Source organism: Haliaeetus leucocephalus, unplaced genomic scaffold, assembly GCF_000737465.1.
Source record: "Haliaeetus leucocephalus isolate CR32 unplaced genomic scaffold, Haliaeetus_leucocephalus-4.0 Scaffold0, whole genome shotgun sequence".
Lineage (NCBI taxonomy): Eukaryota > Metazoa > Chordata > Aves > Accipitriformes > Accipitridae > Haliaeetus > Haliaeetus leucocephalus.
The window spans coordinates 6,575,902-6,588,887 of NW_010972436.1; the positions used below are offsets into that span (position 1 = coordinate 6,575,902).

Below are 12,986 nucleotides of genomic sequence, written 5' to 3' on the forward strand. Positions count from 1 at the left end.
TGTACGAACAGCTCATTAGAGATGATTTGTTGAGGTTAATCATCAGGCAGTAAAATGAATCCCAAATTGTGGCTACCTGTGGGTACAGTCTTAAAGACAACATACTAAATTCACACAAAAGCTTAAATGGAGAAATTATAAAAGTATTCTTGCATGAGCAGATCATCAATGTAGTAATGAGACAGCAAGACAGCATGCAATTTACATGTTTCAGAAATCTTGCTTAAATTACTTTAACATTACATTTAATATCTCTGCAGAATAATGGTGCACTCTAGGACCTTTTTATGAAAAAGATTATTAGGAAATATGATATATTTGTGTTTGGTTTTATTTATTTATTTTATTTTGCACAGGAACCTCAAATTGACAGTTATTCAGAGACAGGTTACAAACCAGACCACATTAAGGGGAACTTGGAATTCCGAAATGTTTACTTCAATTATCCATCCAGACCAGATGTTGAGGTACTCTAAATGCAACTTTACACATATTACAGTTAAACATGTGGATCATTTGTTAGGGAAAAAAGTCTCATAAATAAAATTTTGTTGAAAATATAACAATTCCAAGTTGATTCTCTAATTTATATAAAACTACCTTGACATCACAGTGATTTTAGCTAGAATTATTTACACCTTAGCTAAACATGTTAAGTTTTCTGAATAATTTTCTGTCTAAAGCTATAGTCAGTGTGGTTATGCAATAAAACTTAAAGATTTATTGCTATCAGAATCTAAATTTATGCATCTAACCCAAGTGTTTGTGTATAGTAGTAATAATAATGAGATAGTGGGTTTCAAAAGTACTTACAATGCAGCTCTGTTAAGACTATATCTCAACGAGTTAAAGAAAGCAGATCCAGCAAGGACCTGTTATATATGGAATAGAGATCAGAATCTGTGTTTTTCTGTCTAGACAGAGAAAAAAGTTTGCTTTTTAAAGCACCGTCATAAATCCAGGGTCTTAATGCAGTGGAGGTGGAAGGTATTTGAGTGATTTCTGAAAATATTTTCATGAAGAGTGTTTTTGTGCTATATAACTATTTCCTCCCCTATGTTGAAGGAAAAACACTGAGCTTGATAAAGGGATCTTTCTTACTTTTGATAGGCAGAAAGGAAAGACACAGAGCTTTCTTTTTAAGCCATTTTTACTCATAAATATGTTAAATATCTTGGCTTTTCCTTCTATCAAGAAAGTAAATGAAGTGAATGTGCTTGATTTTTCTTCATATAGAAATATAAATGAAAAGACAACTATTGATCTCAGTGGATTATTTTATAAGTTTATACAGGTATGATACAACTAGAGATTTCTCCCCCATGGTTTCAGAGATAATAATTATAGGAAGTTAAGGCTACACCAAACATTTAGTATTTCATAAATTACAGTAAAGAGAAAAATAAGGAGGTCAGATAACTCAGGGTAGTTAGTTTAATCTACATGACTTTTAAGTTAACTCTTATTTTCAACAGGATTAAATGCAGCAAAGTAACTGACAGGCATGATGAAGACTGCAAGTTACTTCTTATCTCACTAGACTGATTTATTTGCTGTCCTTACTGTCTCTTCTCTGTTTGCTTTAAGTTGTTAGAAACAGCCTAAATGGATTTAATTATGGATTTTATTTTGGTATAGGAAAAAGTTTCTGATCAATAGTCCACTGAAATCAGTGGTAATCCACAGGTTTTATATCAAATTCTATTTGCTCCTTTATTTACACTAGATTTGTTTTATACAAGGTCTATAGACTAAATGATCTATAGCATTATGACAAGAAGATTAAAAGATTAAATAAGGCTGCTTCATAAATTTTCAATTGTTATCACTTATGTTGGACTTCTTGTTTTGATCTAAAAATGTTATAGCAAAATAAGACATACTAGAAGATATGATTTGTCTATGCCTCTTGTTCCTAAACAGTGAGATATAATTCACTTGTAAAGCACACAAATATCAGTACTAAGGGTGAAGAGACAGCAGTAGTGCTGAGGGTAGAAATTTAGGAAGAAAGAGACCGTGACAAGGACACAGGGCTGCAAGGTATTGGGAAGAACATTGGGAGAGTATCGGAATGTATCGGTGCGTGGTTGTATATTTAGAATGGAAAAATGCACTTAGCCATGATGAAGATGCTGACATTCAGGTATGCATAGTTCATTGTAGCCTAGTCCTTCTAGAAGAGTAATTAGCAAAAAATATGCTGTTCTTCATTTCAGTATACATTTCTAACCACAGAAGTTGTACAAAGTCATGAAAGCTGTACAGACTCCTGTACACCTTTTCCTGTGTAAAGTAGAAACAAACACACTTTATTCCTTTTTTCCTATTGTATCTTCTTACTACTCAGGTGAGCAGGTGAAGAAGAAAGGTGGGCAAAATTAAATATACATGGCATGGATGTGCTAACTGTGTGTCTGTTCTCCAGCCCCACTACACAACCCAATACAGGTTATATTCTTGAAAATAAAATGAAGAAGCAATTACATGGCACCAAAGAGCTATATTTACCCTTTTTAAGAGACCCAAGGAAGGCAAAACTTTGTATCTTCCGTGGTTGTGAAATGCTATATTGTATGCTGACTAGTACAAAAAGGTTATATATTGTACAATGAAATGTCACCATTGTAAAGAAGCCCCACCAGCAATTCCAATCAAAAGGGGAAAAATTAAGGATACTTCGAGGTTACTAAAATGACTTTCCCTCCAAAACAATGTAGAGTATATTCTGTCACTTTGAACTGTGACTTTTACTGTATAATAGTTTTCCTGTAGTTTGCATGATGCATTAAAGAAAAAGGTGAGGCAACATAATAGAGAAATATTGCATCATATTTTTTCTATATTATATTTTAGTTACAGGTAGTAATCATATTGTTATTATTTTGTCATATGAACTGGTTCATGATACGGGTAATTGTGAAGTGTGTTGTATAAAACATTGGTATTGGACCAACTGTGATGTAAATATGAAGAAAATTAAGCTGAAGTCATTAGTTATCCAAAATTTAAACTCACATGTTTATAAATTTTACTTTGTACCAGATTCTGCTATACATATGAAGGGTATTTTATTATAGTCTTTAGAGTTTCTTCAAATTTACACTGGCATTTTTACATACAGTTATGTTTTTGGTTACCCTTCTTATATGCACAGATACTGAAGGGCTTGAACCTCAAGGTTAGCTGTGGCCAGACAGTGGCCCTGGTTGGTGGCAGTGGCTGTGGGAAAAGTACAACCGTTCAGCTCATCCAGAGATTTTATGATCCCAAGGAAGGCACGGTAAGATACCTCAAGTAAGATGACTGCCCTGTGTGCCACAGTTGTTGGAAGTCTGGTTCTGGCCTCATGGGCCTTGTTCCAATGACACGATAAAGTCTCCCCTAAAGAGGCAAGGGCCAGCCTGGGGAGAGAGGTTTCTTGACCAAAACACTTAGTAAACAGTTGTTGTCTGCTTCCTTTCATTTAGGTTACCATTGACGGGCAGGATATTAAGACCTTAAATGTAAGATATCTGCGGGAGATTATTGGTGTGGTGAATCAGGAGCCCGTGCTATTTGCTACTAGCATTGCAGAAAACATTCGTTATGGCCATGAGGACGTCACCATGGAAGAGATTGAAAAAGCTACCAAGGAAGCAAATGCTTATGACTTTATCATGAAGCTACCCAATGTAAGCAAACCAGCTGTCCTGCTGAAATAACTTCTCCTAAACCTTCTTGTGCCAAAGAATTCCTTAGAAGGGATTCTTGTAAGCAGAGGAAGCTATCCCTGGAGCTGTGAATAAGCACAGCTATGCAGACCTTCCTCATAACTTTTGAGAATAATGTTAATTTTAAATCTTTAGGTCATGAATTGGTGAGCATTTGGAGAACTATTAGAATTCCAGGGACAAAAACAATTAGGCAGGTATATCCAAGTGGCTGTTTATCCTGTAGAGTTTTAGAGGAAGGAGAAGATGCTGCTGGGGCTACTGATACCGACGTGCCTTTTCTTTACACTGCCTTTCTTTGGTGAAAGGACTGTGCCACTGAGTGTTCTGGAAATGCGTGTGGTTGTCTTGTAGAAGTTTGAAACTGTGGTTGGAGAAAGAGGGGCACAGCTGAGCGGAGGTCAGAAGCAAAGAATAGCAATTGCCCGAGCACTGGTTCGCAATCCTAAAATTCTTCTGCTTGATGAGGCAACGTCAGCTTTGGATACTGAGAGTGAATCAGTTGTGCAGGCAGCACTGGACAAGGTCAGTAGTGTTCTAAAATGAAGTAGGTAAGCAGGAGCCTAATATTTACTTTTTTCCAGACATTTGTTGAAAGACCTGCAAGAAATAGAGAGCCTTAAAACACTAATGGTAAACGTCAATTTGGCAAATATTCTCTGTACAGAGAGTTTTTGAGATCCTGTAGGTATTACAGAGAGGAATCTTGTTTCAAGTGAGAAGATGGAATTATATTTTCTGCATTATGAAGCTTAAATCAACATTTTCTTGGTGTAAACACCATCCCCTGCAATTTTCTGTCTTACTGACATGCATATTGTTGTCAGTCACCTACTTAATTAACTTGTGTTGAAGACTGGCAGACAAGGTGAGTGCTACCAGCATGTCATAAATGATCATAGCAGTGACTTCACAGGAAACACTCCAAGGAAACATTTGCTTCAGTTAACATGAATACTTCTAGGTTCTTGTTTTGTACTTAATGTAGAGCTGTCTCACTAAGGGACAGCTGATCCCTGGTGCAACCCAGGAGTCTCTATATTGGTACTGGGGCTGTATCCCCAAATGGTATTCTGAATTTAGTCAGATTCTGCTGGAGTACTGTAATGCTTCCCACTGCTGTTGGATAGAAAAAGACAGTTTGAGGAGAATTATTAATGGAAATACATTTAATAGAGAAGTTATTTGTCTAGCCTTTCTTGGTCACATTATCTTATAAATTTAGATCCTCATAAACCTTTGCAGAAGACCTAGGGACTCATAGAATGGTTTGGGTTGGAAGGGACCTTTAAAGATCATCTAGTCGAACCTCTCTGCAGGGCCATCTTTCACTAGATCAGGTTGCTCAAAGCACTGTTCAACCTGATTTTGAACACTTCCAATGATGGAGAATCCACAGCTTCTCTGGGTAACCTGTTCTAGTATCTCACCACCCTCATTGTAAAAAAATTCTTCCTTATATCCAATCTAAATCTATCCTCTTTTATTTATAAACACTGTCCCTTGCCCTGTCACTACAGGCCCTGGTAAAAAGTCTCTCTCTGCCTATGTTAGAAGCCCCATTTGTATACTGAAAGGTCACAATAACGTCTCCCCAGAACCTTCACTTCTCCAGGCTGAACAATCCCAACTCTCTCAGGCTTTCTTCATAGGAGAGGTCTTTCAGTCCTTTGATCATTTATGTGACTCTCCTCTGGACCAGCTCCAACAGGTCCATGTCTTTTTTTGTACCAGGGACTCCAGAGCTGAATGCAGTACTCCCTGTGGGGTCTCACCAGAGCAGAGTAGAGGGGCAGAATCACCTCCCTTGACCTGCTGGTCATGCTTCTTTTTATGCAGCTCAGGATACGGTTGGCTTTCTGGGCTGCAAGTGCACATTGTCAGCTCATGTCCAATTTTTCATCTGCCAGTATTCCCAAGCCCTTCTCTGCATGGCTGCTCTCAATACATCCATCCCCCAGTCTGTATAGATATAGAGGATTGCCCTGACACAGGTGCAGGGCCTTGCACTTGGCCATATTGAACTTCATGAGGTTCACATGGGCCCACTCCTCCAGCTTGTCAAGGTCCACCTGGATGCCATTCTTTCCTTCCAGCGAATCAACTCTACCACTCAGCTTAGTGTCATCCGCAAACTTGCTGAGTGTGCACTCAATCCCATTTATCTATGTCAATGATGAAGATATTAAATAGTATTTGTCCCAGTATGGCCCTTGAGGGACATCACTGAAGATGAACTCCATCGAGGTTCCAACAAAATTCCACTGCTTGGGATCATTACTTTGATTATTTAAACTAAATATTGCTTGATCATTTTAATATGGCCTGGTAATTAAAATGGCAAGCCATGACACTTGATACATCATATGTGATAAGTTTATAAATAACCAAAGACAGGTAGTTAGTTGAAATGTATTTCACATGAAATTGTAGACAATTTTATTTTCAGTGAAGCTACTTGAGTCAACAATGACTTAGAGCTTAAAACCCTGATTTTTTTTTAAATGTCAGTGTGAAATATTTTCTAATGCTTCTGAGTATAAGCTAACCTTCACAGATTTTAAGGTTTAAGTGAACAACTATGGGCTTAAATATAAAAATTTTAGCATTTTTTAAATTTTAAGGTTTTTAACATTGTAACATTCTAAAATATTAAATATTGAGAATTTTGTTTAGATATTTGTGATCAAAATTTGATGGGTTTATGTGCCACAGTGAAAGATTGTCGCTAATATTAATTTTCAAACTAAAGATTATATTTCTGTTTTAAGGTACTCATTGAAATCTGTTTCTTAATTTTTTTTTGAAAGCTATGTTTTTCTGTGAACCATTTTAATGTTTCCCTTTGGTCTTATTCAACTCTAATATGAAGACGAACAATTTTTGAATATACTTAGAAATACTCATACTAAATATTGTTATTTCTAGGCAAGGGAAGGACGCACAACAGTTGTAGTAGCTCATCGACTGTCAACAGTCCGAAATGCAGATCTTATAGCTGTGTTCGAAGGTGGAGTTATCACAGAACAAGGGAATCATTTTAAATTGCTTGAGAGAAAGGGACTATACTACAAACTTGTTAACATGCAGGTACTTTTTTCTCACTAGCTGTTGCCTCATTTTCTTTTCTGTATTCCATGGCCAAAGTTATTGTGTACTATCAGAAGTATGGGGAGTTCTGCAGCATATTTTGTTACAGCAAAAAAAAAAAAGTACTTTGAAAGGAGAGCAGTAATTTGAGAGAGAAGACCGCTAGTTTTGATATCAAACCTATTTAAACCCAGGATAGTACATTTTTAATCTTCTAGGGATTTAAACTTAAAAGATTATTTTAAGTTTTCCTTTTATGCAGTTAATATAGAGCAGCTGACTACAGTAGTCTGCTATTCCATTGCTTGCTCTTAGCCTATGATAAAAGGTAAAATACAGTAGCTGATACTGGAGGAATAGATTATGCACATTTTAGGCTGTTTAGTTATAATCCTTCATACTGAATTTCTTTCTAAAGAAAAAAAAATGTGGAGCAATAGGAGAAAAAGAAAAATAACCCAGCTATGCTGAGTGCAAAAATATGTACACTATTAAAGTTATCCAGCCAGAAAAAAAGAGATTGGAAATTAATATAAATATCAAAAAAGTATTAGTTATGAAGTGAAGAACAAAATACTTTGATACTTCCCAATGTCCCATGCGATAGCTAGATTATAGCTGAGTTTCACTGTAGCCTTCTGCGTCACTGGTGTTTTACCACATAACCACCATGCTCATTAAAGAAACTGAAGCTGCTATCTCAGTATGTCAGACTGAAGAGGGTAAACTAGGCCAATTAAAACATTTCTTCATAAAATAACTAAGAGAATGTATTTGGTCACCTTAGATTGAAAGTCGCGTTGTATTCAAGCAAATGTGATAATGGGACATATTAGAAAATATAAAATGGAAAGAAAATAAAAAATAACAGAAAATAACATAAGATTGAAAGAAAGCAAAAGAATTTATTTTTATTAGTAGCACAAAAAGCAGTAAGAAATAAAATCTTTCCAGAAGAAAAGAAATACAAGTTGAAGGCAACTTTGAATCCAGTTGCTATTAAATATCTCAGTGGTGGGTAGACATTTATTTATTCTGTCAAAGAGACTGGCAAAACTACCACCAAAAGAAGGACTCTTTTCCACTGTTCAGATTTTTTGGTCAAAATCTCTTTTTGACCTGTTCTGTCCCGATCTTCCTTATTACATTTAAAGTCAAGAATTCTTAAGTGTTCTGCACTAAAGAGGAGTAATTTTTTCTCACTTCATGAATAAACAGTGTATCCACCAAGAACTCATTCAAAAAGATCCCAAGATAAGTGCAAATGGTTTACACTCAGTTTAAAACTCTGTTAGGAGTTAATTCATTAAAAAAGAGCAGCTACTTCCGTACCCCTGCCGTCCACTTAGTATAAGTATTTTCTTGAGAGGTGAGATACTCATATATGAATGAAGCTCTGAAGATAGAGATCTGCTCAGATATATAACACAGATTTTCATATCTTCTTTATAGCATTACATTTTTTCCCCCATATCTCTTTCCACTGAAACAATCAAAGTTACTTTTACTTTGATTACCTCATAATTTTGGAAGTTCAAAGTAATACATGCATAACTAATCTTAGCATCATGCTCTTCCCTCTTTTAGGCAATAGAAGCTGAAGTTCCATCATCAGAAGATGAGAATGCACTCAGTGACAAAAAAAGTGAATCTGAACCAGAATTTGAAGAATCCTTAACAAAAGGATTGAGAAGACAATCAACTCGGAGAAGCATGAAAAAGCCAGGAGCACAAAATGATGATCCTGATGAGAAAACAAGTTCACCTGTAAGTATCTTTGCACAGATGTTAGTGAACTTTGATTCCTTTCAATAAAGTATGTTAAAATTAAATTCATTCTCCTGCTTCAGAAAGGTACAAGAAGAAGGAGGCATTTGATAGGGGTGAAAAAAACATGAGAATTTTCCAATTCTAAATAGCCTTTGACTGATAATATTCATAACTTGTTTTGTTATTCTCACCATGAATGATTATACAAATAAAATGGGACTTTAAAAATCTGTAACAAGAATGAGTTTATTCTTGGAAATCAGTTTGCTATAAAAGAAATATACTTACATATATTTGCATACCATACCTACATAGTCTATACAGGTTAAAGATTCATTTTTGCATGAGAAACAGAACATTCGGCCCAACATACAACTCTTACAACAAACCTTACAAAAGAATCATACAACAGATATGACTGCATTCATATTTGCAGCAAATACTTTGCTGTTATAAAGTGCTTAATGAACAATTACTTGAATTAATCTAGTCATGGATTACACACAGCAATATGCCCAAAATGAATAGTTCAGTCACCATTGACCAATACCAATACCAAGAGTATTGATAAATGAAAATTATATAGATAAACTAAAATATGATGACAAGAGCTGTAGATATATTCTAACAGCTCTTTCTTCCTTGTATTAAAATAATAAAAAGAAATGTTGTTAAAAAGCATACATTTTGACTTCCCCTGAGTAGATTCAGGGAGTAGGAAATTGACTATTAATCTCTCTTATTCTCCATATTTCTCCAAATACATACATGTTTGTACTAACAGAATTCCCGTTTTTTTAGGATGAAGAATTACCTCCAGCTTCATTTCTGAAAATTATGAAGTTGAACAAAACTGAATGGCCATACTTTGTAGGTGGAACTGTATGTGCAATTATCAATGGAGCTTTACAACCTGCATTTTCAATCATATTTTCAGAAATTATAGGGGTAAGTTTGAATAAAATATGCAAAAGACTATAAAGCCCACAAAATTTATATCTAATAAAACCAGGTCTCAAAAAATCACTGCATAATGAAGCTGAGGAGTGGATGAAGCACTATTACAAAAAACCTGAAAAATTATATGAAATTTACAAAATCCTCAAAATCTTATTACAACCTGAAATTTGCTTGTTACACCTATAATCCTATGTAACATATGCTTGAATTTTATATGAATACAAATCACTAGCAAACATAGTTATTGAAAAAGATGGAGAGTGTTTTAGATTATTAGTTGATTAAAAAATATATTGTTTTATAGATTTTTTCAGAAACTGACAAGACCATTTTAAGAGAAAAGAGCAACTTATATTCAGTGCTGTTTTTAGTACTTGGGATCATTTCCTTTTTTACTTTCTTTTTTCAGGTATGTTTTATTGTTTTAGCTTTATTATAATTGTTCATCATGTTTTAGAAACCAGATCTGTAATATACTAAAAAGTTGTATCTTCTTAATATACATCTCCAACTCAAACCAGAACCCACATTTCTGGTTCTAGATGTGCCTTATGCTGAATTGAACCCTTTTTGACCTAAAGCTTCTCACGTGTTAGAGACCTGCCAACCTATTCTGACCTCTCAAGTTCAGAACTTCCCCTCTTCTTCACCAGTCAAACACATCTCAGCATGAAACTCTGGATTCTCTCTCTTTTTTCCATTGCCACCTAACAGCCAACTGCTCCAGCCTTTACACTATACCACTCACTTCTCACACTGAAGCCTTCCTATTTGAATCTGTCAGTAATTGCAAATCTACTGATCTCCTACCTTAGCTCTCCAATTTTTTACTCCCCTAACCCCTTCCCCATTCTTATGTGAGCCCCCACAACAATTCTCAGGCCCAGTTCATCAAGTGATACCCATCATGCTGATATGCAGTTCCTCCTGCTTAAATACTAATGGTTGAACCTCATCCCCTGCTCTCACTGATCTCTACAGCCCTCTCAACTTTTAAAGAAAAAGTATTGTAACTTTACCTTAATTCTTATATGTATCTAACTGCTACAAGAGTGCCTCAGTAAAAAAAAATAAAAAGAAGGGGGCAGAGGTAATCATACAGGTGCCAACTTTGGCATTTAAATATTTTCATATATGGTCTGGTTTATAATTTCTGAATATGTTTATGTAGTTTTATCCATTAAATGAGCCTACACAGCAAAATAACAAAGTGCACTTGGGACAGCAGCATAAACAGTCTCTTGATAAAACCTCCTGGTTTATTTATGGAATTGTCTTGTTGCCTATGCATGCAAGAAGACTTTGAGTATAGAAGACTGAGTTGTAGATGGCTATGACAGGTTTGCTCAATTTATGAATATTCATATAATGTTTTAAATATGAGAGGGAAGAACTCATTGAGATGTAACACCCCCAAATTAGTGAGAATGAAAAAAAAATTAAAACATCCTTATAATCTCTTCATATAGTGCCCATTCTCTGATGTTCTTTTGTGCTTTTTTCTAAATCAGTCACATACTTGTGCAAATTTACTGACAGTGTAGGAGCACAGCAAAGATAATGATCAAAGTTAACTGAGAAATATTTGCTGATTGGAATATGCCATAATAATTTTCCTTCGTGTCACATAGTACAGTTGCATCTGTGGTTTGTATTTTAAGAGTATTCAATTTCACAAAAGTAGATTCCAAACAATTAATATTTTTAATAACATAAAGGTGGTAGTGAGCTAAAAAAAGCTAATTATAAACACTGATGTCATATTAAAATGTAGGAAGACTGTATCTTCCCAAAATTTTAACCAGCATATTCCTTTTTGTATCTTGTTAAATTGAATCATATATCTGGCCAAAAATATGTTTAATTCATTATAAAACATCACTTACGTATTATGGCTGATAGCTATGTCAGGTTGTGTTAAGATCCCAGGGAAGAAATCTTAATTCCATTGGAGTCAATGGAAAATTCGCATTTGACTTCAATGAATCCAGATTGCCTTATGAAGTCTTTAACCTCAAATGAATGGCCTAAAAGCTACTTGTTTAAATCTGAGTTAGGTCAACTTAGATAAAAATGAAGTCAAAGGGTTGATTAGTGAGCTTTTCCTTGAAGCATGCTGGTGAAGCAGTGCTGGGAAATATTGCTATGCTCTATATATTTTTTTGAGTTGAATGTCTGTACTGTGAACCTACTAGAATTTATGAATATTAAACCTGTTCTTACATTTGCTTTGTGCAATCAGGACTGCAATATTTTGTACTTTGACATTGTAGAGACAATGTATCTAAAATATTTATCGAATAAACACAAACAATGTAGTAGTATGTTAAGCATTGTACCTTTTCTCAAATAGGGTTTCACATTTGGCAAAGCTGGAGAAATTCTTACAATGAGGCTTCGATTCATGGCATTTAAAGCAATGCTTAGACAGGTAAAGATGATAAATATTTTGATTTCCAGGGTTTTAAAAATAATTTATTGTATAGATATAATAAAATAACTGTATTTTGCATTATTCTATCATATTATGACTTGTCTACAGAGAAGGTTCTTTAAATCAGTCTAGAAACCAATTTGGTTAGTTACATGTGGTTAAGCAAAGTATCCTTAGAGGGAGAATCTTAAAGCAATGCAAGTACAAGAGCTTTTTACGTACTCCTGGCAAGGACTTAGATTTACAGCCAAGTTACTATGGCCTGACAAGTTGACGTGCACCAGCAGTATCCCATTACATGTTCATTTGCCTGCTTTTCTTTCTTGGTGCCCTTTCTCCCCTAAAGAAATGCAATGCAACGCAGCTTACATTGTAACTCTTACTTCAAATGTCTGATTTAAATAGTAATATGTACAGATATGTTTTTATTTATTGCTTGAAGGTCTCTTTCAAAGAGTTCCCAAATCTGTAATTGTTGTTCATTAATATAATAGTGAGATTGTATTCTTAAATCTAAAGCCACTTTCAGAGAATTAAAATATAAATATTTCATAGTGTTTTTAAGTAATTTGTGTAGTTATCTAAATTGGCCTTAATCTTGCATGATTTTAAATTTTCAAATATACAATTTAATATTTCTGGGGGTTTATGTCTTGCACATAAAGCTACATGTGGACACAGAATTTGATTCATGTGAACATGACTATTTGCAATGCAGACAGAAAGCTGTTGTCTGAAAAACTATGAATTATAGATCAACCTCACTAAAAACGTAATGAAAGTGCAATCTTACAATTGAGTCTTGAGGTCACAAATGCCTGTACTACATCACCAGGCCTTCATTCAATGCATATTACACATGAAAGATTAAATCAGATATTTGGTTACGTGGTGAATAATTTATAAACTGTGTACCTGACCCAAACAATAGACTTTGACCAGATAAACCAGTTTGGTTTGTGGTTTGGTTTTTGTGTTGTTGTTTCATAGCTTCCAAATTAGCCTCTTCAATGTAGGAA

The 12,986-nt window shown here is 34.8% G+C and overlaps 1 protein-coding gene across 1 annotated transcript in view; it reads left to right on the top strand.

Moving 5' to 3' along the window:
• Positions 1–12,986, top strand: part of LOC104836402 (multidrug resistance protein 1-like) — a 44,830-nt gene that overhangs the window by 14,294 nt on the left and 17,550 nt on the right. The window contains exons 10-18 of the mRNA XM_010575041.1: positions 357–467; positions 3,158–3,283; positions 3,471–3,674; positions 4,068–4,238; positions 6,642–6,803; positions 8,391–8,570; positions 9,375–9,521; positions 9,838–9,942; positions 11,887–11,964. Of these exons, the coding sequence (XP_010573343.1) occupies positions 357–467; positions 3,158–3,283; positions 3,471–3,674; positions 4,068–4,238; positions 6,642–6,803; positions 8,391–8,570; positions 9,375–9,521; positions 9,838–9,942; positions 11,887–11,964 (1,284 nt within the window). The remainder of the gene's footprint in view (positions 1–356; positions 468–3,157; positions 3,284–3,470; positions 3,675–4,067; positions 4,239–6,641; positions 6,804–8,390; positions 8,571–9,374; positions 9,522–9,837; positions 9,943–11,886; positions 11,965–12,986) is intronic.